Below are 27365 nucleotides of genomic sequence, written 5' to 3' on the forward strand. Positions count from 1 at the left end.
TGTCCTTTGGGTCTGTACGGGTGAAGAATGGTCGTGTGAGCGGTTGCATTTCGGTCTTCTTAGGGGATAACCAGGGGAGTTTGAAGGAACCCTAGAACTGGCGGAAGCTCAAGTCCTGCGAGGTGGAACGGAAGTACCGGTTGGGAGTGAGGAGGAGCCGGAAGTTAAGGCGGGGAGGGGGCGGGGGGTGGAGGGAAAAGCAAGCCGGGAGGATCTGAGGCCGCTTCTAGTAGTTTCCAGGCGCTGCCGGGCGGCTGGGACCGGGCGGTCCTGAGGCTCTGGCTGTGGCTGCTCAGGAGCTGGTGGCGGCGCGATAGGAGAGCCGATGGCCAAGTGGGGCGAGGGCGACCCACGCTGGATCGTGGAGGAGCGGGCGGACGCCACCAACGTCAACAACTGGCATTGGTGAGGGCAAGCGGGGCCAGGCCACCGGAGCTCTACGGCCGGGCCAGGGTTGCAGGGGCCCTGGGGCCCTGGAACCTCTGCTGGGACAAAGCTGGGGCCGAGGAAGCCCTGCCTGCCGGGAGATGGGCGTGGGTCCTTCCTGTTGCTGGGGTCCATATTCCCAAACTCCTCCATCCTCCGTTTCAGTTTGGGGCGGGGCGCGGTGCGAGGGGACGACATGAAGGGCTGCGCCCCAGAGGAGAGGTTTCAGCGATTCGAGAACGTAACTCCCTGGCTGCTGCATCCATCCAGCCTGAACAGAAATGCTTCCCACACGTGGCCGGAGGAGTCAGTGAGACCCAAGCCGCCGTGGATTGTGTTGGGAGATTGCAGTGTTAGGCTCCGTGGGGTTGGAATTCCTATTTTTCGGCTTATGGGTGGAATTAAAAGTCAGTCATAGGAGACAACTGCCTCAGTCCAGAAGGCTAAGGTTTGGAACGTGTGCAGGTGCTCAGAGCTTAGTTAGTGATGCTGCAGGCGCCATGGCCTCTCACCCGGAACTATTAAGTCGGTTGCACTGTAACTCCAGGGACTGCCCCGGTTGCCGGGCAATCATGGTTTTATAACCTAACCACTCTTAAAAGCCTACCTTTCTTCATGAAATCCTCCAGAAGTAATGTTTCCTTATCTTTTAATTCTGTTGAACTTTGTTCATACCGTCTTTACTGTATTTTTACTTTGTTGCAGCTCTTTTTGCTGTTTCCTCTACTAGTTAGTAAAGTGGGAGGCATGTAGTTTTTCTTCTCTATATCTCAGTCCGTCTCCTCTCTTCTTAAGATAGAGTGCTTGACTTAATTTTTGTCTATTTTGAAGCCCTGGACTTTTATTGTTTTTATGGTCATTTAGAGGGCACAGAATGTGTAGGGCATTTATAGCACAGCCTGAATGTGACAGGTCAAAACATTGTGCTAATTGATTTATTCTTTATGGGACTTCTTAGCTCAGTACTCCATTCTATGGCCGGCTGTGTGCTAGACCTCAGCAAGATGTGCAGTTTCCCACTTGGTCAGACGGGGGCGCCATGTTAAAGTGTCAAGTACTGACCTCAGCACCATCACGCTGAGAAAGGAAAAGAGAATTTTCCTTTTACTTTGTAACTATTCTGTACAGCAGTTGTCTTTATTGACAATATGGGATTCCTGATCTCCTAAAAGGGTTACACATTTGTGGACATACTGGAGTGCGACTGAGGGTTTTGTGTTCTTTTCAGGGCGCCTTTAGCCCTGGATGCTCTTGCATAGCAGTGTATCCTTCCTTCCGCTTCTGCTTCATAGCTTTGTTTCTGTTTTGCAGGACAGAGAGGGATGCTTCAAATTGGTCCACAGATAAGCTGAAAACATTGTTCCTGGCAGTGCAGGTGCAAAATGAGGAAGGCAAGTGCGAGGTGACAGAAGTGAATAAGCTTGATGGAGAGGCATCCATTAATAATCGCAAAGGCAAACTTATCTTCTTTTACGAGTGGAGCATCAAACTAAACTGGACAGGTAAGTCTGTGCTCGGCTTTTAGGACAGGGGTTAACTGCCTTTTGACTGACTTTTTCAGGAGCCAGAGAGGACAGTTTCTGAGAGGTTGTGAGCTTTTTTCAAGGGAGACAGATGGTGCTGCTTTAGAATCCTATAGAAAACAGCATTGGATGTTGAAATTTCTCTGCCACTTTGGGACACTGAACGAGTTTCCTCTCTGGGTCTCGCAAGTTCCCAGTGAAGCATAGAAGGTGACTATTCTCAGACTAGCTATTGCTGTCTCTTGGATGATTTAAAAGTGTGTAGAGGGGAATTTTTTCTGATTTTTTTTTTTAACTCTCTCCAGTGTGAGTCTAACAGTTAAGACTGCTGTGCTAATCAGGCTTGTACCTGATTATCATTTGGGGCAGTTTTATCCTTTAGCTTTAGCTTAATGTCCCTTCTTTGATGACACTGGCAGAGAACTGGGACCATGCATATGCCTCCTTTGGGTGGTCCAGACAGTTGGGAGGCTGAATCTTAACACTAAAGGTAAAGGAGTACATGTATGGGGCAAAGCATGAAATAAATTTGTTTCAGTAAACATTTCTCAAGTGTACGGTAATAAAGAGGAGAAATGTACATTTCTCTGTTGGTTTTTTTTTTTTTTTAACTACTAAAGCACAGTAGTCTAGAAGAAGCCTTAGGTATCATCTTGCCCAGTCTTCTTTGTATAGTTTGAGAACCTGAGGCCTAGAGAAGTGAAGATAAGTAAGTGTTTTGTCAGTTAACTTTGAAATTCAATCGGTTCTGCTATGACGGGACATTTGTTTCTAAAAATCACTGCATTATGCAGAATCTTGCAGCAAAACCCATGGGGCTTAGAGGGAAAATGGGCTTGGACGTGACACAGTACCCAAAAGCTTCATCACTGGCACATTTCTAAAAACTGATAGCACCGTTTTATATATGTTAAGTCATAGAAATACGTAAGTAATATGACAAATATGGTGCTTTACCTTGAAAAAGACCTGAAGTTTACTTGTGAAAGTGGGCGTCAGAAGCATTGAGGCTTGTGGGTTGAGGTGGCAGAAGGAGAGTCGCCTAAAGTCAGAGGGAACGTTATAACAATAGTTGTGGATGGCACGGCTCATAACACACATGATGATCTGAGATTGCTGGGAGATAAATGTTTGAGATGTGTGTGTGTTGTGTATTCCTGTGCAGCTCTGTTCAGCTGGGTGTGGCTTTCTATGGGTTCACCTAGTGTTTCTTATGGATGAAATCACATACAAGCAAATGTGAAATTCATGTTATGATCAAATTGTCCCTTAATACACCAATAGCATTGGAACAAATCTGTATTTTCAAAATAAGCATCCTAGCGGAACTGACTCTATTGGCTGTTGACCGAAGCCCTCCCTGACAGAATTCATGCTAGTGCTATATTTACATAGCTCTTGGTCCAACACTGTAATAACACAGTCTCAAGAAATCTGATAAGGAAGGACATTTTGGGGCAGGGGCAGCTGGCATGTGGCATTCTCTCAAAACAAAGAAGGTCAGTTCAGTTGTCCAAAAAGAAGTATAAGCAGAGGTAGTAGAACTCCAGAGTAGCAGACTGAAGAGGAGGAGACTAATAGCATTGCATTGGTTTTGACAGGTACCTCTAAGTCTGGAGTCCAGTACAAGGGCCATGTGGAGATCCCCAATTTGTCTGATGAAAACAGCGTGGATGAAGTAGAGGTTTGTGCTTCCCAATTCCTCATCTGAATCTTCCACATCCGCTTAGTCTCAGATGATAAAAATGACCTATCATTCAGGATTATAGGTCAGGCATGGCCCAAGCTTTCAGAACCACAGTCTGCAGATGATTTTCTAGGTCTCTGGTACCACTGGGAGCTTCCAGAGCAGCTTGTGCTTATTTAATTACTTTCCTTTAGCAAGTAACGTGGGTTCTAACGTTAGCCACCTTTGCCTTGGCAGAGAGAATGCGAGAAGGAACGCTCATGGGGATATACAAGTAACTCAACCCTCACGTATTTCCTTTGGAAATGTCAGCAATTATGTGATTGCTGAGCACCCACATTCTGCAGTGTAGGTGCCCATCGTGTTATTTACCACCTACTTCTGATCTTTCACTCAGATTAGTGTGAGCCTTGCCAAAGATGAGCCTGACACAAATCTCGTGGCCTTAATGAAGGAAGAAGGGGTGAGACTTCTAAGAGAAGCAATGGGAATTTACATCAGCACCCTCAAAACAGGTATCTCTTGAGTAGTTACGAATGCCTTGAGGAGGTAGCTTTCTACCTGTCAGACTAATTAAGGGCTTGACAGTCCTTTCTTTGGCAAATGGGTACAAATAGGAAGAGGCTTATTTCATCTCAGTCAGTCTATAAACTTTGAGAAAGGGAAAGATCTGGAGATGCGATGTCTGATACATTGTTTAATTAGCAGTTGAAATGTGGCCAGTCCACACTGAGATGTTAGTATGAAATAAACAATGGGTTTTGAAGACTTAGTACCAAAAAAAGGAGTGTAAAATATCTTCATAATTTTTTATGTTGATAACATATTGAAATGATAGTTTAGTTGTATTAGGTTAAATATATTAATAAAAATTAACTTCACTTGTTGGTTTTAACTCTTATAGTATAACTACTAGAAAATTTAATATTACGTTTAAGGCTAACATATTCCTCTTGGACTCACTGATCTAAAGATTTGATATCCCTAGACTCATCACCTGAGCGTAGTCCTGGACTACCTTTGATATGCATTCTCCAGGGACATTTAGAACGTAATTTGAATAGTAGTCAGCTCAGCTCTCCTCTGTAATTCCAGTTCTGCCAGTGTGTTCTGATTTTGGTGTCAGAGTACATACAGCCATCAGAGGGAACTAGCACAGAAGGGGAAAACTTTTTTTGGTAGGAATCAGTGCTCTGACACCGTAACTAGCTGTGGCTCTTCTACAGATGTAAAGCACAGTGGAGAAAGGAGACTAAATATGCATCCGTAGGTATCTTGCCACACTCTCAAAAGTCATTGCAAGTGCCACTACGTTCGTTGGCTACCATCCGATTGAGTCAGGGGTTTACCATAATTCCAATATAATATACTACATTCTATAGCATACACTCAGATACCTGTCTGAGTACCACAGAGCCGAGATAAAGATGTAAAGTAGATAGACTCTTCCTTTCCTGTTGTTACCTCATTCTTGGTTAAGATGGCCATGTTTGTCAAACTACAATGAAGCCCCCAATCTCAGCTACTAAAAAATAACTTCCAAGAGCTGGGATTTTGTCTTTTCAGAGTTCACGCAGGGCATGATCTTGCCTACAATGAATGGAGAGTCAGTAGACCCAGCCAGGCAGCCAGCACTGAAAACTGAGGAGCGCAAGGTAACTGGTGTTCCCACATGGTGGGGCAGGAGGCTCTCTGGAAAGGCAGTTGAGACACTGTCTCTTCCTTAAGTCCACATCTCAGCTCTTTCTCCCCCACCCTAACCTCTAAGCCAGAGCAGCTTGTGATCTGCTCGTGGTGCTTTTTCGAGTCCACAGTATGTAACTGTCTGTCTGTCTATCTTCAACCTGGTTTCTATTCATTTATAACAGACTCCTAGAGCAAATGGAAGTCATCGGGGATTTCACAGTCTGATTTTTGGTTGCATTTAACACCAGTGAAGGGGTTATGAACATAGAGTGGTCTTCACCTGTATACATCTTAAGTATTATGTCTAATTGGGGTATTGACATTTCATACTTTGATATTAAAGATCTCATCAAAGTTTCAGGGGTTACTTAGATCACTAACTTCACCTGTCAGGAAACTGATGGATTTCACCCAACTTGCAGGCTGAGTGAATATTTTTTCTAGGGATGGACCTTGTGTGGTTTGGGGTCAGCACGTGGTTTCCAACCCTGTTTACCTTTTGTCAGCTTGCTGAAGGAAATTATGGGAGGCTGCTTCTGGCTAAGCATAAAATTCTGTCTGAGAATCAAGCAGGGATCTAAAGAAATACCTATGGATTGACTTGTCTTTGGTAGTGAGCTTTTGAGTGTTAGTCTTCCTTCACCTAGAGTGGCACTGAGGAGTATCTGGGAAAGTTCTTCTCCTGACTGAAACACCCATGCACATAAATTTTCTCTAACCCCCTGAAACAGTTAGCCTGGGAGGTGAAAAACTGTGAGAACGAATGGCAGGGCTGTCCCTGAAGCCCTTTTAATTGAGGTTTCACCATTACTCTAAACTGACAGTTTCACCACCACTTCCACAGGCTAAGGCTGCTCCTTCAAAAACCCAGGCCAGACCTGTCGGTGTCAAAATCCCTACCTGTAAGATCACCCTTAGAGAAACCTTCCTGACATCACCAGAGGAGCTCTACAGAGTTTTTACCACCCAAGAGGTAAGTGTAATCTTGTCTTTCCGGCGTCATGGTATCTGCTGAACATCCGGGTGACCCATTGTGGGCACATCCCCTCACTGCAGAGGAAGTACTGAGAGGAACCACGAGGTATTCCTCATACATGCAGAGGCAAGGGAAAAACACTTTTGTTCAACACATTCATCTGAGTGGATTTGCCTTTTTTCTCTTCTGTACTAGTTTTGGGTCACGTAAGTGGGAACCACTAGAGTCTTTTTCATTACAAAAGTAAATGGATCCAAAGTACCAGCATCAAGGATTCAGAAAGAATTACTCAAGTTGAAGCCTGGTCTTCAGTTGAACAGAATAGAACTTAAACCTGGTCGTTGGGCAGAGTGGTATCTTTGGAAGTGAGAGTTAAGGAGACACACAGGTGTCAGCTGGAGTCTCTCTCTGGGTCCCACTGAGAGCCACACATCTTCTCCCTACCTCCTTTTTTTTTTTTTGCAGCTTGTTCAGGCCTTTACCCATGCTCCTGCAATGTTAGAAGCAGACAAAGGTGGCAAGTTTCACCTGGTAGATGGCAATGTCTCTGGGGAATTCACTGATCTGGTAAGTACCTGCTAGCCAAGATGTAGTCTCTGTCTGGTTAGAAGATTAACATTTCTTCTTTTTTTTTTTTTTGCAGCTCTGTAGATAAAATTTAAGGCTTTAATCTCTTCGGTTAGTAAAACCTCATTCTTATTGTTGCAAAAGAATGCTACAGTTGAATTCTCTTGCTGTTCTAGAATTTTTTCCTTAGGTGAAATTAGTTCTCCCTGGAGAAATCAAACGTGAAGAGAGGACTTATATATTGGTGGTTTACGGCTTTCCACTTGCAGCATTGAAATTTCACTTAGGTACCGTTGACTGGACCCAGGAATAAGAGAAGCTGCGGCGAATATCACTGCAGAAGCTACCAACTCTGTGGTCCACTTTGCCCTCATAAGTGGTGCAGTTGCGCGGATGATAGACTCCGTGTGAAAAGCAGATGGCGCATCTTAGCTAGGATTGCATACGTTGTAGTCTGTGGTATAGGCTGATCTCTTTGATTATTTTAGGTCCCTGAGAAACATATTATGATGAAGTGGAGGTTTAAATCGTGGCCAGAAGGTAAGCAAGCATACTTGTTTATTGCCCCCAGAACTTGTTGTTTTCCCCTTTATTCTCGAACCCACATGGAAACCCTGAATCTGAAACCTCCCTCCCCTCTGCCTTTCTGCAGGGCACTTTGCCACCATCACCTTGACCTTCATTGACAAGAATGGAGAGACCGAGCTGTGCATGGAAGGCCGAGGCATCCCTGCTCCTGAGGAAGAGAGGACACGGCAGGGCTGGCAGCGGTACTACTTTGAGGGCATCAAACAGACCTTTGGCTATGGCGCACGCTTATTTTAGGGCCAGCAGCGGGGGCTACAGTCTGCCCAACACTTCAGTCCAGCCCTCTCCTGACTGGGGCTTGTGACTCACAGGATTGCACCATCCCAACCACTAACTTGGGGCCGGGGCCCCTTCCCTTCATGTATACCTTGGGTTTGTGCATGTTTTCTGCTGGGTGGGAACAGAGGGTGATTTCTCTTTTATGTGTACATACGCTAAATAAACGTAATTTAAAAAAAACATGGATTGGAACGTGTGTTGATTAGTTGGCTGGTATTGATTTCCCTAGAAGGTTTTGAATTTGAATGAAAACAAGAGAAGGGCTTTGTTTCTGTTCCAAATAAGTGTGTGTAATTAAGAGGCATGAAGGGAGCCTGCTTCTTGCCAGCAAGCATTCGTGAGCTCGTGTCCTTACCCACTGCAGACTGGCGAAAAGGTCTGTTCCCCTCAGTGAGGGAAATGTAGCGGGGCGGGGGGCGGTGGGTGTTGGTGCTCTGAGGTCAACCGTGCCAGCAAAGTTTGTCACTGGTAGAGGTGGCATCCTGGGCTTCCCGCTCTCCGTGGCCTCTTGTAAGAAGGCATTATCACCAGGTGCTGGTTTGAGGTGTGGAAAGAGATTCCCACCCTGTGGCCGGGGGGACCTGTGGGCCTTCAATTTGTTCACTGAGCAGTTAGTACCTACCAGACACTGCATTAAGCAGTTTCCTTGAGTTGTTAACTCATTTAGCCCCCATAATAGCCCTATGAAGTAGATACTTCCATCATTTCTGTCTTAAAAGAGACTAATCCTTGAATTTCTTAATACATATCCCAGACCCTACAACTGATAATTGAGCAGAGTTGGGATTTGGACCAAGGACCATAACTGCAGAGCCAGTACTCAACGTCTAAACCACTGTGTCTACTGCCTTGTCTTTGGGTTCATCCCCACACGGAAGCTGCTGCATTTCTAGCATGGTAAGCATCCCTCATGAGTTGAAAATTCCAGGCCTCTTAGTACTCCCAGAAAGGGGAAAAAATGAAATGTCCTTATTAGAATATTTTTAAATACCTGGTTCCATGAAACAAGTTTACTGAGCACTAACCAAGGGCTGGGGATATGCTCTTGTGGGGTTCAGATGGCCATGCTGCAGGAAGAGGTAACTACCTGCACAGGGAGGCTCTTTCCTGGACAAGTCCCTCCCTGGTGTCCTGCACCCCAGTGTGAGTCAGCGTCCTCTAATCCTGACAATACCTCCTGCAGCTACAGCTATTTCCTTCATCTGTTTTTGCCTGTTTTATTAGATGGCAGCAAGGCCTGTAGGCTAATCCTACCAACATGACTTGGCCAAAATGTTGTAGTTAAAGCAGAAAATCAGTACTGATCTGGATAATTGAGAACCCCAAAAGCCACCTTTGGCTTGAATTAGTCAACAAGTGCTGGACTGAGCTAATTTGGCATTACATCTGCTTCCTGGGGGTCCAGAAAGATACCTTTTGATAAAGAACCTGGACTCTAACAAATCAAATCAAGGACCCCTCCTAACATAGACTAAACGGACAAAAAAGAATCCGTTTCACACCTGGCCGGAGCTACCTATACCAAAAGACCTAAAAAAAAAATCTGAAGTAGAGTTTACAAGTGCTTTAATGAAAACCAAAACACCAGGCAAGGTTACTGTCATGTGAGATGCTCAGTAACATTCACATCCCCAGTAGTGAACGGCTGTGCCAATTTTTACCATGGCTTTTACTAACAGCATTTTGGTTAGCCATGGGAGCCTAGAAAGGAGAATGATTGAACTAGAACCAAAAGTTAGATTGGAGTTGTATACACGTCACTTCCTAACAAATTGGGCAAATCTTTTCATCTGTAAAATGGGTGTAGTAAGTATCTTATGAGAGCATTAGAGGTGAACCGAAAAGCACAGGCACCTGGTGATATGTTACCTGCTGATATTTGGGCTCCCGAGCCCACATTTTCCCTTGAGAAGAAGTTAATCTATTGAAAAGCTGATTAATTGGCCAAATTGCAAATCTTAGGCCAAGGGTTTTTCTCAGCTAAGAACCATCTGAGGGGAACCTGTTAAATGCAGTGCAGGAACATGGACTCTACCCCTAGAGATCTGACTCGGTGTGGGGTATGGCCTGTGAGCTGATACTGTAATATCCCAGGTGATACTGATACCAGGACTGGCTTTTGAGAAGCCCTCCAACATGTTAAGATCTAATTGGAGGAGCCAAAGAAGCACATTTGGTTCCCTTTTGTGAATAATGAGACAAAGGATCTGAAACATCCTGTCTTCCAAGAGACAAGGGTGGTTAGCAGGATCTGGTGGGTTTGTACTCTTGGTTGTTTTAAACCTGGTAAGAATTCAGTCTCAGTCTTGCCTGGCCTACAACCCTTTATGATGTAAACCAGAGAGGGGGAAAATGGGACAAAACCATCCTGGGTGGCCAGGGCAGCTAAGTTAGAAAAAACAGTGGTGGTCGTGCTGGATGCGTGGCCCTGGACGGCTGCTGGGGTCTGGGACAGGAAGAACAGCCTGGTGAGTCGGGTCATGATCAGCACTGGACCAGAGCAGAGGGAGGGGTCCTCTCTGATTTCATGGGCCCCTAGCCGCTTCTAAAATTCTCCCTTTAACAGAGTCAGCAACCCCACCACAAATATTTCTCCTCACACACAGGTGTTCCCTAAGCCTGCAGCCACCTGCATAGTGTCTCTTTCTCCTTTGTACAGTTTGAATAAACACCATTTTATAGCTGGTCAATGCCCCAGCTCCTTCAAGGCTCCTTTCCAGCCCTGCTTTCTTTACTTTTCGCTCATGTGGCCTGACATGGTAGCAACTTAGCATGTCACTTAGAGATTAAAAATGGGGCTGGCTAAGTTCAGTTTAGGTAATAGACAAGCATTAGGTATAGATTACATTTAGTGTGTCTCAGTGTCAAGGTAAACTATATTGGAAAATAGAGGAATTAATGGTTTCCTGTGAAAACAGACTCTGGGATACCTCTATCTTGTCTTTTTTTCTTTTTTTTTTAAGTTTCTGCTAGAAATAATTAAAATATGCCTGTGCTAACCGTATTGAATTCCCCAGATAAGAGACAGAAAAGTGAACTTGGCCCCCATCTAGTGACCTAAGACCCTGCCCTCTCTGACCCTGTAACATTCTAGTTGCACCAGTATTGTTAGACTTGTGTCCCGGGACGAGACTGATAAACTTACCTCTAGGTGTGATGGTAATTGGAAACATCTGGCTCTCAGCATCTCCAGGTGGTGGCTCTGAACACACCTTGTCTCATTCTGCCTCCTGGTGTGTCTCTGACTTTTTCAAATACCAGGAGTGACAGTGGAGTGTCTGGTTAGGGTATCAACTAAGACAGGATATAGGTCCCGCTCTGTCATCTCATAGGTGGAATCCTCTGGACAACTTCGCAGCAAGTTACTCAGGGAAGTGGGGCCATTTCCTCGTGTGTAAATGCAATTTATCTTTTTGACCAAAGTTATTTATCTCTTTGAACCTGAAGTCCCGCCAGCTCCTCCCCGCCTCCCAGGCAGCCCTTTATGAGTGTAAGGATAAACTGATGTTTAGTCTAGCCTCTATACCCCAGGAGCTGCACCTGCTCAGCTAGGTTAGGCAGTCACAAACACCACCCACCGGAGCTCGGCTTGGGTTCTGAGCAAGGGCTCCCTACACACCTCTGCTCTGCTGGGACCCCAAATTCTTCATCAGACAGAATTTGAAAATAAAGTGCTTTATTGCTGAGGATCCCAGAGAGCTTCAGGGCAGCTGTCAAGGGGCTAGGACTGAAGTCCCCTACCTTTTGAAGGCTATTGCTAACAGAGACAGTTGGGACATCAGCATTGTAACCCCATAGAAGGCAAGGACATGTTGTGTGGGGGTTGGGGTTGGAGGTAGATTTAACGGAGTCAGGGAAGAGGCATGAAATATGTTGGGTGCTGACTTTCTTGTCTTTTCCCAACTCTGAGCTCAGTGCATTCCCCAGCATCACCTTGGCAGCTTGAAGTGGGCCTCAGTGGGAATGTTTACACCACAGAAATGGCCCAAATGCTACAAGTTGAGGCTGTTTCCCCTGCCCCTCCCCTCCCCCAGGAAACTGATTTACCAGTTCACCCCGCACATGACACATCTTCCTGAGTGGTTCTGAGCCCAGCCCAAGCCTGGCTGCTGTGCCCATTCAGTGTCATCTCTCAGCCCTGGACAGAACAGAGGTGGGCTGGACAAAGAAAGGGATCGGAATTGGTTAACCCATCCCCTACCCCGATCCTGCCTTGTCTTGGCTTCCTCAGCCTGTCTGTCCACACATGGCCCCACTGATGGCCTTTAGCCCTAAAGTGGTTTCTGTCAAAAGGCAGCTGGGAGCTGAGGATAACCTGCCTGGCAGGACATGGGTCAAGAGGCCACGTGGGACCATTCAGAGCTAAGGGGATGCTGCTGACCCAGGCCTGGCTGTCAGCCTGCCAAGGGGCAGCTGTGAGGTGGGATGAAAGGACTGGTCCTCAGGGCTTGGGCTCTGAGTGACTCACCACAGGTCCCAGGGCTCAGGATATGTGTGGAAAGCCTGACTCACACCTGTGTCCAGAGCCAGGGCAGAAGAGCCCAGCTCTCAGGGAAAGGGAGGAAAATGGGTGGCCAGGCTAGGCAGGAGAGGGAGCCCCCACAGACACATTGCCTGGCACCCGCCAGGGCCTTGGGGACTGAGCTCCCTTCTCTCACCCTGGGTCCTATACACCTTCAACCTTCTCCCCGATCCCACACCGACACGTGGGGCGCAGATCTCCCTGCCTCAGGTTCAAAGGCAGAGGGCTGGAGGCCCCAGACCAGCCCCACCAGGTGTGGGCAGAGGCAGGGGGAGGGGCCTGCAAGGAAATTTCTTCAGCACAGCAGCCCCTCATTAGTACTCCTTAGCCTCCTGCAACTGGGCCAGGTACTCCTCCTCGGGAGGGTTGTCAGCGCAGGCCCGTCCATTGTTGGGGGGCCGCACAGCGTGGTAGCGGCTCCAGTCCCCCTTACACAGGATCCAGGGCAACGTGTCCACCTTGAAGTGCAGCTCAGGCGAGAAGTCGGTGCTGACGAGGTCGGGCGCGCCAGCACCCTTGCCTCGGGTCAGCAGCCGGCTGCCCGCGTCGTAGCAGCAGTGCTGGGCAGCCAGCGTGCTGCTTTCCACGGACAGCAGGGAGCGCAGGCAGAAGCGGGCCGTGGGCTGGTACACGTCCAGGCGCTCTCGCGGGCCACTGGCATCCCTCCACCGGAAGCTGCGGCCCTGGTGCTCGTCCCGCAGGCTCACGGCACTGGACACGGCCTCCAGCGGGTACGCGCACGGGCAGCTGGGCAGGTCCTGCAGCACCTGGCTCAGGTACTTGGCCAGGAAGTCACTCTTGCAGTTCAGCCACTTCTCACAGCTGTCCACATCTGCAGAGGGCAGGGTTGTGGGAAGGGGCCCAGTCAGCCCCTTGGTGGGGTGAGGGCAGGTCAAGTGCCAGTGCATGGAGGGAGAAGGTCCAGCTGACACAAAGGTCTGGCCTTAGGGGCCAGAGCAAAAGGACCCACACCTGAACCAGAAGCATATAAGGGTGACCACGCTCCACCCAGGCACCCTGAAGCAAGAAGCCATGGCTCAGAACGGATGTTGGCCAAGGGGCTGGAAGAGGGGCCTGGAGGCCCTCGGCTGACCCAGGCCTGGTCCCTTTAGATGCTGGGTGGTAGGAAAGACCCTGGGATTTTGGGGAAGGAGCTGGGCCAGTTGTAGGAAGGGACAGTAGTTTGAACCTACTGGTAAGAAAATGTTTCACTGTTTTAACCACTGTCCCAGTCTTGTTCTTATCTTTGCCTTTCTCAGGCTCACTCTGTCTGGGCCCCCTGTGGCCCCTCTGTCTATGCTGCCCTCCCCTCCGCCACCTCCCTGCCTTGGGAAATGTGGCTTCTGACTCTGGCCACACAGAACAAATTGCTCCTTCCTCTTTGCTCCAGACCCTTGGGGCCTGCTTGGCAGTGCTGTACTCAGGTAGGTCCTGTGTGTCTTTCCCCCTAAGACCTGAGCTCCTTGAGGGCAGGGACTGGGCTTAGCCAACTGGGAGTCCCCTGCCCCACATGGTGCCAGGTGTACCACACCAGCTCCGGGAGCTTCTGCAGCGTTGATCATGGGACCCATCTGCCATCAGGGCTGTCGGCTGCTGCCTGCCTCCTTGCGGGGTGCAGGTAAGAGCAAGAGACACAGACGTGGAGTATACTGGCGAAAGCATGGCCTGCTCCAAGCTTCTGGAAGGAGCAGCCCTGGAGCTCTGGACCCTGACCTGCTTTTGACAGCACCTGCTCCCCCAACAAAGCCTGCCAGGAACCTCCGAGAGGGACCAGGAAGTGGAAGCCAGAATGTCCCTATCCCATCCTGCTGCTGGGGAGAAAATGCAAATGCCCCACCCGACAATCTCCGAGCCCTGCGGCTCCCATCAAGGCCTTCTTCCCAGCAGGAATATTAGGCTGGGAAAGGCCATGGGTCTGGCAGAGGGTGCTCAGAAATGCTAGGCTCCCCTTGCTGGGGAGGCTAGCCCTCCAGCTGAAAAATGTACTCTCTGCCTTGATGGCTGGAGGCAAGATTCCTGGCGGTGCAGTGAAGCTCCACCCTCCCGAAAGGTTTTCACTGACCTGGGCTGAGCATGTCCGTAGCATTGTGGGCCAGGGGCTGCCACCTCTCACTGGGGAAGCCCAAGGGGTCCTCGTCCTCGGCGCCTTTGGGAAGAGAGGAGGCCGGGCTGGTGGCACCGCAGGGCACCTGTGTGCTCCCAATGAGGAGACCCAGCCCTTACCAGGCTCTCGGTGCCCACAGCATCTGGGACAGGCCTGGGACAAGGCAGGACCACCATGTGTGAGCTTCCTGCCTCCCCTCTCCCCACCCCACCCCTCATACAAGGTGCACATTCCCACACTCCCAGGGGACCAAGCCCAGCGTGTAAGCCACTCCCTGTGCAGGAGCTGGGACTCGTCTCACCAGGACAGGGGGGCAGGTCGCAGGCACGGGACTCGGTGGCAGTGCAGGCGTAGCCACAGGGCCGAGTCCTCCGCTGGCTGCCGCCGCCGCAGCTCCCACTGCAGGGAGACCAGGGGCTCCACTCCTCTTGAAGCTCATAGTCTGGGTCAAGGCAGGGGGCCAGGGGTGAGTGAGCAGAGCCCACAGGGTGTATTGGTGCGAATTAGCAAAAGGCACCCCTTCCTTGGGAGGATGCAGCCTGAGCCAGGAGTCCCCTAGTGAACAGAGCATGGGCTGGATTTCAGCCCCACTCACCTGCTCAGCTGGGTACCCTTGTGCAGTGAACACCCGGGCAAATGCAGGAGGTGGCCCTACAGAGACAGCACAACCCTCAGCCACCCACTCTGTGCCCTAACAGCAATGAAGAGGAAAAGATATCTGGAGACCACCTGACCACTGTAGGTGGGATCTTGGGCAAGTCCCCCTACCTCTCTGAGCTACAGTTTTTATGTCAATCAAAACTGAGGGTGACAATATTTCTCTGGCACTGGGAGTATTAAAGAATGTCCCTGCTGCCCACGTTAACTACCCAGTCCTGGTCTGAGGGACCTGAAATACACCATGACTGCACCCACAGCCCTCTGGCTACTCAGGGCTGAGACCCAGGGCTCTCTGTGGAACCCCCAAAGTACTGACACACACACTCAGCTCTCTCCTTGCTTCCCAGGCAGGCCTGAGCAGGCGGGCACCAAGTGTTGAAGGAAAATCATGGGGAGAAAAGCTGAAAGTCATGAAAATTCTGCCTGTAAGCTTACATGACTTTGGTGAAATGGGAGAAGCCTGCTATGACTTAGTCTGAATCAGTGATGAGACAACAGAGCTCTGGAGAGAACTGCTGTAACTCGTTGTGAAACATGTCTGCACCCAGGAAAAACCGGAACTGCAATACATAAAAATAAGAATGCCTGTCATGGCGGGGACAGGCTTTGGGTGATATTTTCTGAACAGTCTGCACTGTTACTGTTTTCTAAAATTAAAAATGAAAACAGCCAATACTTTATTTACTGTCTACTGGCACTTTATACCCAGTCCTATGTAATAAGGGTTGTGCCCATCTCTGTTTTATAGAGGAAGGAACTGAGGCACAGAGAGCTTAAGTAACTTGCCCAAGGTCACTCAGCTGGTAGGCAGCAGAGCCAGGCAGGATTCAAACCCACCCAGTCTGAAAATGAGGTCCACTGTGAGAGGTGGGATTTATAAAATTTCTTAATTTGCTGGAAACCAATATAGATATGAATATCTATATTCTGATACATATCTGTGAATATATAAAATATTAACAAATGTCTGTTTTGCTTAGGGAATCTCAAGGCTGTTGTGAGGGTCAAAGGTTTGAAAAAAAAAACGGAGCACTTTGTAAGCTGTGGGTGCCGTTACGATTCAGCTGATGATGGTGTTTGTACAGGCCTAAGCGCCTGACCTCCCCAGCTGCCCCTGCCTGGGAAGCATTGACCCTTCTCCCTCACCCCCATTTCCACTCCAGGGGCATCAGCTGGGGATGCCAAGAAGGGGGTGCTCACCGTAGCTGTCGGGCTCCTTGAAGGCCCAGTCCCCAGGGGTCCGCCAGCCCTGCCCCCAGCCTCCAGTGGTCCCACTGAACCCAGGCTCCTCATAGTCATCATCTTCCTCATCGTTGTCCTCCTGGTCCTCGCTCTCACTGTACTCGAGAGGGTAATCTTCTTCCTCCTCTTCTTCCTCCTCCCCAGGAGCTCTGCCCATGAGGCCCGTCCTCCCATCCTCGCCCTCCAGGTAGCCCCAGAATAGAGGCCAGAAGAACTCCTTGGCAGGCAGCCAGCTGGGGGCGCCCTGGGGCCAGCGATTGCTGGGCTCGGCCATCAGGTCCATCTCCACCTCAGCCTGGGGGTCCTCCACCACCTCAATGGTCACCTACAGAGGGACAGACACAGGCCCACCAGTGAAGGAGAGCTCAGAGCCGGACTCCAAGGAGAGGGGAGATGACAAGTGTGGGGGCAGGAGGAGAGGCCCAACTTTGTCTCTAAACCTATCCATCCTCTTGGCCAACCTTCTTGGCCTCCCAGGGCACCTGGGGTCCCAGCCTAAGACCTGGTTACGAATCAGAATCTCCTGGAGATTCCTGACTCCCTGACCCCACCCTAGACACGGCTTTAACTGGTGGGAGGTAGGGCTAGGTGTGGTGGTTCTAACATGTGCCAGGGTGGAGACCCACTAGTTAAAGTGAAGCTGGGTTTGAATTCTGACTCCACCTGCCCACAGGCTGCCCAGCTTCTGGGCCCACTAACATCCCTGAGCCTCCGTTTCCTCGTTGTAGTGATGGTAAATGAGACCAAATGATAGCAAATGCTCACAACAGCCCTGGGGTAGGGGGTGAGCGGCTTTTGTTCAGCACATAGTGGACAGGAAATAGGTAACATGAAATCATTTATGTAAAAATGAACTTTAAAAATATTTTTGGCTGTCACAAAGCCAAAGGTCACTGAACAAAATCTGGGGTGGAGGGGAAAACCAGCAAAATATAAAGAAGAAAATGGGAATCACCCATATTTCATCTCTGACAGATAACATCTTGATTAATCTTCCAAGTTTACATATATATAATATATATAGAAATACACATATATATACACATACACTTTTAAACAATTTTAGACAGTTATATCTTCTATACTTTGGTGGCCTTTTTTTCTCTTTTGATGAAAGGGTTTTGTAAGCTGTAGATGGTATACACATGCAGAATTATTATCATTAGGGATCAGGACTGGCAATGGAGTATAAAAACTGGAATTCTACTGGTCCCCCTAGTTTTGTCTCCCATAAAGCCCTCTGATGGGCAGGCCCCCATTCCACCAGCCCACCTCATTCTTCTTTAGGTGCCTGCAGTCAGGGGTGGGTCTGGCAGGGATCAGACCTGCAGGCTTTCCATTAGTCCCCACCCCAGCTTCTTCCAAGTATCCCCTGCAGCTGAAGAAACATTCTCTGCTCGTTTGGTCCTCGTGACAGCCCTGGCAGGTAGGTACTGTGTGCCCCACGCTATGGCCCAGGAAACAGAGGCTCACAGAGCCACGTGACTTGCTCACGTTCTGCAGCTGGAAAGTGGAGGGCACATACTCCTCTCACTACTCCACATGAGGGGCATAGGGAGTCACCATCTCTGAACCACACAGGACCCCTGCCCTCCAAGGAATACAGGACAGGATGCCTGACCTCACAGCTGAGCTGTTCAGCCCAGCTCCTCTCCAAGGGTCCACTGAGCCCACAGCCCCCTGTAGCTCTCACCTGGATATTGGGGTTTGGGGCACTCAAGTCTGTGTTGGCCAGTCCCGGCAGCTTTTGCAGCTCCAGCAGTAAGGGAGCATCCTCCAGGGCCCCGGGTGCAGGGGGCTCGTGCACGGTCAGGGCCACTGGCTCAGTGAGAGCCCGGCGCCTGTGTCGGCGGGGCCCTGCCTGGAGGAGGGCTCTGGGGAGCAGTGGTGTCCCTTCTTCTCCTCTAGTCGAGCTGGGATCTGGGGAGGCTGAGACCTGAGGGAAAGAGAAGGGGAGGGAGGGGTGCCTGGGTTTAGGCCTCACCCCATGTAGACCTGGAAAAGGCTGGCAGGGAGCCAGGGATTTAGGAGCCCTGCGGTCAGACTGGGTCACAAACTTACCTTGTAACCGTGTATCCAAACACGTCTGCTCTAACAAGCACCTCAGAGGGTGGACTGTGTCCACAAAGCCCTTGGACAAATGATGCCAAGGTGAGGCGTGAGAAGGAGGGTTAAAATCAGGTCTCTACCCATTGAAGAACCATAATCCAACCTCCTCATTTTACAGATGAAGAAATAGAGGCCCAGAGGGGAAAGCGAGATGTTCCAGGTAGTGGTTCCAAAGTACAGTTTGCAAACACCTGCCTCAGAATCCAGGGCCCTTGTCAGAGAACAGACGCCCGGGCCCTCTCAAGTCAGGGCAGGAAGGCCTGCAGGGGAGTGGGCAGCAGGCCTGGGCCCTTGCCCTCAGCACGCTCCCTGGCCCCCTGGCCTTCCTTCCCAAGCCATCCATGTGGGGGCTGTGTTTCTTGGCATCCCTGACCATAGGTGTCTTCCTTTGCCTGCCCACTCAGGGCCCAGCCCCTTTTCCTATTCCAGGCTGCTTATACGGCTGGCTGCCAATTAATTCCCTCTGCCGGCCAGTGCCACAAGGTCACACCAGGCCTGTCCTTGCTTCAGCTCAAATGATAAGTGTGAGGCAGGTGCTAGATGTCTCTGACTCCTGCTCCAGCCCTCACTGCTCAGACAGCAGAGACCTGGGGGCTCAGCACCCACCTCCAGGCTGTAGCCATTGCCCAGGCAGGGCAGAAAGTGCACTGCCCAGAGCCACTTTGTGAGCTCAAGGGTCAGGAGCCTGTGGACCCCGCCTCATCCAGGCCACAGCCTTCACCCTACCTCCTCATATCTGGGGCCCTTAGTATGGCTGAAAAACGTGGGTCTGGAGAGTCAGATCAGCTTGGGTTCAAATCCCAGCTCTCCCTCATACTAGCTCTTAAACTTGATAATTTCCCATCTGCAAAATAAGGATAATAATTCCTACCTGGAAGAATGGTCAGTTTTATTTATCAAACCCTTCTACAGCATCGACTGTGTGCCACGCACTATTCTAAACACTTAATCACTTGTTTCATCCTCCCAACAACCCTCAGAGGTAAGTGCTAGCTGTCATCTCCACTTTGATAGTGAAAACTAAGGCACAGAAAGAGCAAGTAACTTGCCTGTGGTCACCCAGATATTTAGTGGTTGAACCAGGATTTGAACCAGGCAGCTGGGGCCAGATCCCACGCTCCTAACCATCATGCTGTTAGCACTGCAGCTGAGAGCGCTGAGAGTCTACTTCACAGAGCAGGGGCTGAATCAGTCTCGTTTCTCACGTCTCATCCCTTTGACTCCCTCCTTCTGGGGTCCCCAGATGCCTGGCTCCAAGGCTTCTGCACTAAACTCCTGGTCCCAGGGCAACCATGGGCCCATCTCATCCTGGGCTGGGAGTCTCTTGCTGAGTCAAAGTGTTCTGGTTAGATGGCCGGCGTGGATAAGCCAAGGATGGGTAGGTAAGTGACGGCACAACCCAAACGCTTCGCTGACCAGTCTTGGAGGCCTGGAGCATCCCTAGATGCTGTCCTCCTGGCAGTTCCCACCCACGATTCCACAGAAGCCCTAACTGTCCCTGTGACCTCTGGGGCACAGAGACAGGCAGACTTGGGGCAGCAGGAGAGAAGACATTTGGCAGTGACATTTGTGGTTGTCACAGCTGGAGTGGGTGCTACTGGCTTCTAGTGGGTAGAGGCCAGAGATCCTACAATACATAGCACAGTCCTCACAGCAAGGATTACCCAGCCTGTAAAGTCAATAGTCCTGCAGTTAAGAAATCCTGCTCTAGACAGGCTGCCTGGGTCTGAATCTGAATGTTAGCCTGGCTTCTGACCTGTGGGACCCTGGCAGAGGACGTAACCTCTGTGAGTGTCCTCATCAGTAAAATGGAAACAGTAGTGGGAAAGAGCTGGTACCCAGCAGACGTACGGAGTGTCTGTTTCCAGCCCTCCACAACCACTCCAATCCCTGATGCCCAGTGGAACCAGACAATGAGCAGAGGCCATAGAAAGTTCTGGCTAAACGTCACAGCTACACATACCCTTCCTCTCTGGGAGCCCCCTGCCCTGTGCGTCAGCCCTGGGGGAACTTCCAGGAGTGGAGGAGGATAGCTGGTCTTAGTCTGGGTTCCCTGAGAAGCCAGCCCTGAGACAAAGATTCAGGGACATGTGGTTCCTTTGGAGATACCAGCAGGGAAGGGAGGCAGCTCGTAAAGAATGCCCCATGAATCCAGTGACCCCGGTAGACAACTGGCATGCATCCCAGTGGGCACCTCATTATCCCACCAGTCACTGGCTGTGGGAGGGTAGGTGGGGGAGAGGATTTACCCTTTGGGCACTTCAGTCTTGCCATGTTAGGCTCAAAGCTGTCCCTAGTGCTAGTGAAAGCCCTCAGGCAACTGGACGCTGGCAGCTGGAAGGAAGGCCTGTGAGGATGTGGGCAAAGCACCCAGAGCCCTGACCTGCAAGTGTTGTCTGAGCACATCTTCCCAAGCAGGTCAGGGTGAAGCCCTTTACGTACCTTCTGATACTTAATCCAGCCATAGTGTAAGCTCCCTTCAGGTAGAAATGTTCCTCTGTTTTGTTCATGCAGTATCCAATGCCTAGCACAGTGCCTAGTACACAGTAGGCGCTCGATAAATCATTGCTGGTGATTAAATGAATGCCAGCATCGCTGACGGGGGAGTGTGACTATCCCTATAACTATGAGCTATGGAGGCTCAGAGAGGGTAAGGTTTTTACCCAAGGTCTCACAGGGTACACTACCGGAGCTCGGGTTCAAACTCAGCTCTGCCGGGATCTCAACGCCCTGGCGTCAGTGCACTCACGCATGCGCAGACAGGCCAATCGCTCCTCAAGTGCAAACACCTCTGCGATCACGAACCATTTAACGCTTTCATCTTCTTTCTGGCCCCTCAACGTGCTGGTAATGAGTGCAGGCTGGAGGCCACATCGCCTGGGTTCAAACCCCAACCTGTACACTTACTGGCTGTGTGGCCTTGGGCAATTTACTTAATCTGCCTTAGTTTCTCCCGGTTACATTAGGGAAATGGCTGACAGTTCCCGTCCTGAAGGGCTGTTGAGTTAGAACGGCGCCTGGCACATGGCAGGCGTGCAGCGAATGTTACCTAGAGGTGGTGGTAGATGGTTCTCCCAGAGAACCTCTCTTGGCAGGCATGGTGTTAGTTCTTTACATCTTACTTTGTCTGAAGATCCCTTTCCCTGACAACGCTGATGCAGGATCTCTGGGTGGTATATTTCCATCGTGTTCGGAAGCAAATTCCGAGGCACCGGCCTGTTTAAGAACACCTGCCCTATCCCACAGCGCCACCTCCCACCCGTTATGCTCACCTGCGGAGTTTCACGTGTGTACAGATACACAACTCCATTCTTTTGGGGGATGGTGTCGTTGCCCAGATAGGCATGAGATGTATAGATATACACGAAGATCTATACCCTACCATTCATTCGCTCTCTCTCTCACACACACATCACGAGCCTATGCATACTCTCCCAGGCTTGGCCGGGCAGCCCTGACCCATGTGTTTCCAGTTAACACAAGAGCCCCCCACTCCGAAACCCTTACTGCGTTGCACGAGCCTGGCTTGCTAACTTGTTTCGGCTCCCCTCACAGTCCCCTCACTCTCCCTTCTCCTCTCTGGCTCCTCTCTGGGGTCAGCAACTTGTTCTGGATAATGAAATCCAGTTGCCAGGTGCAGCCCAGCACCTCCCCTCCCCGCAGCCCCTTTCTGCAGGCCCAGGTGCATCCACACAACCAGGCTGCACACACAATCACCTCACCTCCCCAAGACATGCTGGAGACCCAGCATTCAACAGCAACTGCCTCTTCAGCCAGGACAACGGGCTGAGGGATGGGGCTGGACGTCAGCCTCCTCACTGGTGTGGGCTGTTCTAACCCAGCCCAGCCTGGAACCCAGGGGAGACCTCAGAGCCCGCCCCCCAAGCACCACGGCTGGCTTCATGCTGTGTGACTTGTGTTGCACAGGGCCCTGCTTCGGGTTTATGGCTCTGCTCGTCCCATCTTGAAATGCTTAGAGACTCCACATTTTCCATGTGCACTGGGCCTCACAAACTACGTAGCCAGGGCTGCTGGGCACCCTATATGTACTGACCCACTGAATCCTCACAACAACCCTTTGGGCAGGTCACTAGCATCATCCTCACTTCCTGGGTGAAGCAGCCAAGGAACAGAGAGGTGGAGTAACTTGCTTGGGGCCACACAGGGGGCTGGCAGAGCAGATTTTTGAGGCAGATGCTCTGGCTGAAGGCTCTGTGCTCTTAACCCTCATGCTTTGCAAACTCCAGGCAGGGGCTGCACATTCTGGGTTTCTGCCTGCCACCCTCGGGGGCTGCATGTGTTGAATGAACAAAACACTAGGACAGGATGTTCTGCTTTTCATATCCATCCTTCCTTTGATCCTCATAACAACTGAGTGAGGTGAGAAGGGCAGGAACGAGATTAGGAGATGGAGATCCAGTGAGACTGGGACTTGCCTGGGACCACGGAGCAGCCCAGCCTCCAGGCCCCCTGCTCCTGTCCTTCCCTTTCTCCTGCAACCAGCCGTCCAGTGGTTCCAACCTCTCAGAGTGAGAAGAATGTTCTGGAGGGAGAAGATGGTCATAGTCAAGGTCTGGGGAGGTGCCCGCCTCCCAGGAGGCAGCGGAGGGCAAGGCCACAGGTTCGGCATCTCACAGACCTGGGTTCCGTGCCCCTTCTGTCACTTACTCATTGTTTAGGCTAGAAAGATCCCAACCAAAGAAGGCCAACCATCAGGAAAATACCTGCTTCTTGGTGCCACCCATCTGGCAGGTGAGACTTTTCAACCCACCATGCCCCTCCTGTAGTACAGGCCCTGCTGCCAGGCAACTGCCTGGAGGACGGACCAGGACTAAAGTGCTAAGTACCCCTACCGTGTGCATGACACGGGCTGGGCCGGGGCTTGGAAGCTCCTTCTTCTGTGTTTAATCCTTCATCTCAGCCCATATGCTCACCAAGTACTTCCTTCCGTTCAATTCAGTCCTTGTCACCACAGCATGAACTCCCCCAGCTCTGCCCTGAGGGGAATCCTTCATGTGGGTCAGTCCTGGCAGCCGCAGAGCTGCCCTCTGTCAGTTCCTCTCTCTTGCCTAATTCTAACCTTCATCACCCTCTTGTGGCTGCCAGTCCCCAGTTCCCCTCTCCCCTACCCACTGTTAGTTCCCTCATCCCTAAAATGAGGATAACAAGACAAAGAAAAAATGATAGGCACAAGTGGCTGTTTGGGTGGTGTTCCAATCCTAGCTAGAACAGAAGATACCCCAGGCAGAGCTGTGTCAGTCTCTGCTTGTCCAGAACTTAGCCAGTTGTGTGCTGAGGCCACCCACATGTGCGGTGCTTTCTTGCCCCACATGCCACCCGACAAAGCGGGTTCTCTTATTCCCATTCAACTGCGGGTGTGAACTAAGGCTCAGCAACAGGCCTACCCGGAGAGGGGTGGTACATTTTGTTCACGATACTAATGATTTCAAGACTTTTCAAGACTTTGGATGAGAAGGGTTGGGGCATGACATGCAAAGATGGACCATAAGGTCCCCAGTGTAGCTCTTGAAATGACAGATCTGGCTCCCAATCCCAGCTAGGCTTAATGTCTCTGTGCCTCGATTTTTTTCATCTGAAAAATTGGAATAATTCCCCAGTCAGAATGGTTGACAATGAAATAACATCACAGTAGCATCACTCAGTATTGAACTGAGTCTGCAAGGCCCAGGGGATGCTTGCTTCCCTGCAGTCATCCTACCCCTTGGGGTCCAGGCTGGTCAGTTATTTCTGACACATCACCAACACCCTGGAACAGCAGTCTGTCCTTTCTCACCATGATGACTCAACTCACACCTTGGATGTGTAACTGCTTTAGCACATATCATTCAGGCTCGGGAAACAATGTTTGAGCTGGACGGGATCATGAGATGACTTAGTCCCTCATTTCAAATGTCAGGAAATCATGTAAGGTGAGTCACACATGAGTTAATTACCCACTGGGACTAGAACCCCAGGCCCTGGGCTCCAAGCTCTGTTTTTCTCCATGGCACTCATTTACTCCAACATGATTTTGAGGGCTCTGCCAGCTCTACCCTAGGGCTGGGGATGTGACTTTGGATCTGAAATAACTCATCCTCTAGACTGGTCTTGGGGGAAGATCTGGCAAACATACTAAAAATAATTACAATACAAAGCAGTAGTACTAGAGTGTAAAATATTTATGCCAAATGAGTAGGGAAAAAATGCCAGTGCAATTAATTAACTTTATTACCACTGTCATCTCCACTGAGGAGGTGGGACTGGCCAGAGAATGTTCAGTTCCTCTGGATTTGTATTCAGCAGTGGTTCCCAACAACGGGGGGAAGGGGGTGCTATCCCCTAGGGGATAATGTCTGGCTCTGTGGGGGAGTGGGTGCTGCAGGCATCTAGTGGACAGAGACCAGGGATGCCGCTCAACATCCTACAACGCTACAACGTGCAACAAAGAACTGTGCAACCTAATGACGGCAGTGTGGAGGGAAAGAAACCTGGTCCACAGGAAGTACTCTCAACAGGGGCAACAATTAGATCTCGGGGGAGGGGTCAAAAAATCTAAGTATTACAAAGGTTTGCAACACTCCAAAGGGCCACAATACATGAATAGATAGTATATCCACAGAGGCCCCCTAAAGTGCAGTTGGGCAGGGGTGGGAGGGTGGAGGGGTTGGGGGCCCGGGTCCTTTCTTTCCATTGCCTCTGTAGGGCCTTAGCAGCCTGGGCACTAACAGGGTGCCAAGCTCCGGCTCTCACTTCACTGCTCTCCTGCACCCACCTGGGCCGCTGAGTGTCCTTCTCTGGAAAATGAGAAGAACTATTCTGACCTCCTAGAATTGCTCAGTGCACGGGAGGGGCCAGGATCCTCTATTACACAGGCCTGCTCCTACAAACCCTGGAACAAGTCTGGAGGGTTTTGTCCGCATGAGGATGAACATCCACTGCAGTCCAGGACGGAATGGCTGGACTGTTGACCCCTGGTGATGGGAGATGCCGGTTTGGATGGACAGTGATTTCCCATGTCTAAACTACTCTTCCATCTCACTCCTCTATCTTCAGTCGCATCCAAAGGCCCCCACACAGCCCACACAGAAAGTGCTCCTCTATCTCTTACCGACCTCTTCTGCTTGTCCAAGTACGTAATGATACGGTCCCTCGCCGACCATTCCCACCCAGCAAGTTGGTGGAGGCCCCCCACTTGGTGCTTCACGTTGTCTCAATTCACACCCCAAAGAACTCAAATCCTCAAATACGTTGCAAATTTGATTGAAGAGGCTGCACCTGTGGGTCCCTCGACCTTTCAAACCTCAGCAACTCCCACTCGCCAGTCCCCAAAGGTCCGGGGCCCTCACCCACCTTCCCCTTGGAGGACTCCTCTCCGAGCGCGCACCTGGTCCGCGTGGCTGCAGGGGAGTTTCGCTCAGAGCGAGGGAGAGGAAGCCCGGAGGTTCCAGGGTGCCTATGCACCTCACTCAGCCCAGAAGTGAACTTCACACAAGTGAGGTTCCTCCCCAGGCCGGCCCGCTGCACAGCCGGGCAGTGGGGGCTCCCGCAGGTCCCGCGCACCTGGCCACTGCCCGGTGCCCCAGGACGTCCAGGCTGGCCCCTGCCGTCGCAATCGGGGGCCGCTGCTCGCGTCCCGGCGCCGCTTCCCTCGCGGCCAGAGCGGGGTCCCGGGGAGCAGAGACCGAGCGCGCCGCAGCCCCGCGCCCTGCCGCCCCGCGCCCCGCCGCCCCGCGCCCCGCGCCCCGCCGCTCACCTCCGCCAGCCTCGTGTGGCTCCGGGGTCGGGGCCCGGGTCCCCGCGGCTTCCGCAGGGGGAGCCCTCGCACCGCGGCCAGCAGCGCCGTCAGCAGCACCACGCCGAGGAGGAGCCCAGCGCGGTCGGGGAGTCGAGGCATCGTCTCCCTCTCGAGGCTGCTCTGCCCGGAGCCTTCGCCCCTCCCGGCCCGCTCCGAAGAGTCTGTTGGCTCTCGGCTTCCCCTGCTCCAGGGGCGGGAGAGCCGGGACCGCGGCGCAGGCCTGGCCGCGCCAGCGCGCGGGGCTCGGGAGGGAAGCCCGGGCGGCCGCGGCGGCGCGCGGGGCGGGGGCGCGCGGCTCGCCGCTCTCTCCGGCTCCTGCGGAGCGTGAAGGCCCGCGCTGCTTTCGGGGTCAGCGCCGGGGATATCCCCCGCCCTCCCCGGAGGGGCGGCCCCTCGCGCTCCGGGACAAGTCTTGGTCCAGCGGGCAGCTCCCTTTGATCTGGCCGCCTCCCCGCCCTCAGTCCTCGCCGCTGTAGCCGTCACAGCCCCAAGCGAATTCCTGTTCGGAGGGAAGTCGCAGCCCGCTGGCCGGCGCTCTCCAGTCCTGCGCTGCGACTCCTGCGGGGTCGCTCTCCCCGCGGCCGCTCCGAGGGTGACGCTGGGACTCACGGACCGCCAGGGCCTCTCGGGCGAGGGGCGCGACGCAGCCCAACGCGGGAGCCTTCAGATCCTGGGCAAGTGTTTTTTGTGCACCGAGGTAGATTGGCTTGGGGAAGAAGACCTGGAGGTAACTCCCACCAAGGCTCTTCCAGCTCCCATGCTGGAGGTAAAGACCCGAGAAACACCTGCCACTTGGCACCCAATTTCCTCAGGGTGTTCTCAGAGCACTTCAAAAACCAGGAGAGTTAAGACTCAGATGTGAGTATGAAGTCCCAGAAGGACAGAAGCTAGCCACATTTGAAGGAGTGGTCAGAAGATCCTGCCGTGCCACTGGGTGTCACCTCGCTCCATCCTGGATCAAACAGTGGGACCACTCACTCCGTCCAGCGAGACACTCGTGCAGGGATCCTCTTTTGTAGGGCATGCGAGTCATGAGAGAAAAACCTCAGCTTATGATAACAATCAGGAACTCTGAGTGGCAGTGATGATTTTAGTCCCCTGATTGGGGACTGTTAGGGAATGCGAGCGCTGTGACATAGGGCAGGTGGGGTGGGGTGGGGTTTGGACAGGTTGGTGAGGAACAGTCAGAAGGCATTAGGAA

General features: G+C 51.5%; 2 protein-coding genes across 2 annotated transcripts; one reads left to right on the forward strand and one right to left on the reverse strand.

Moving 5' to 3' along the window:
* The first annotated feature begins 165 nt into the window (after positions 1–165).
* AHSA1 (activator of HSP90 ATPase activity 1) lies at positions 166–7916 on the forward strand. The gene is made up of 9 exons (XM_010976427.3): positions 166–405; positions 1738–1928; positions 3551–3633; positions 4034–4151; positions 5203–5291; positions 6167–6295; positions 6764–6865; positions 7354–7405; positions 7518–7916. The coding sequence occupies exons 1-9, from the start codon at positions 326–328 to the stop codon at positions 7688–7690; spliced, it is 1017 nt and encodes a 338-aa protein (XP_010974729.1). The 5' UTR covers positions 166–325; the 3' UTR covers positions 7691–7916.
* Positions 7917–11408: 3492 nt separating this feature from the next.
* On the reverse strand, positions 11409–26263 carry ISM2 (isthmin 2). The gene is made up of 6 exons (XM_031452798.2): positions 26123–26263; positions 17954–18196; positions 16219–16585; positions 14660–14800; positions 14317–14400; positions 11409–13086 (listed from the first exon to the last, which is right to left on the reverse strand). Exons 1-6 carry the CDS (start codon positions 26261–26263, stop codon positions 12569–12571), a joined length of 1494 nt encoding a protein of 497 aa, XP_031308658.2. The 3' UTR covers positions 11409–12568.
* Between the last annotated feature and the right edge of the window lie 1102 nt (positions 26264–27365).

This window comes from Camelus dromedarius, chromosome 5 (assembly GCF_036321535.1).
Source record: "Camelus dromedarius isolate mCamDro1 chromosome 5, mCamDro1.pat, whole genome shotgun sequence".
NCBI classification, from domain to species: Eukaryota; Metazoa; Chordata; class Mammalia; order Artiodactyla; family Camelidae; genus Camelus; species Camelus dromedarius.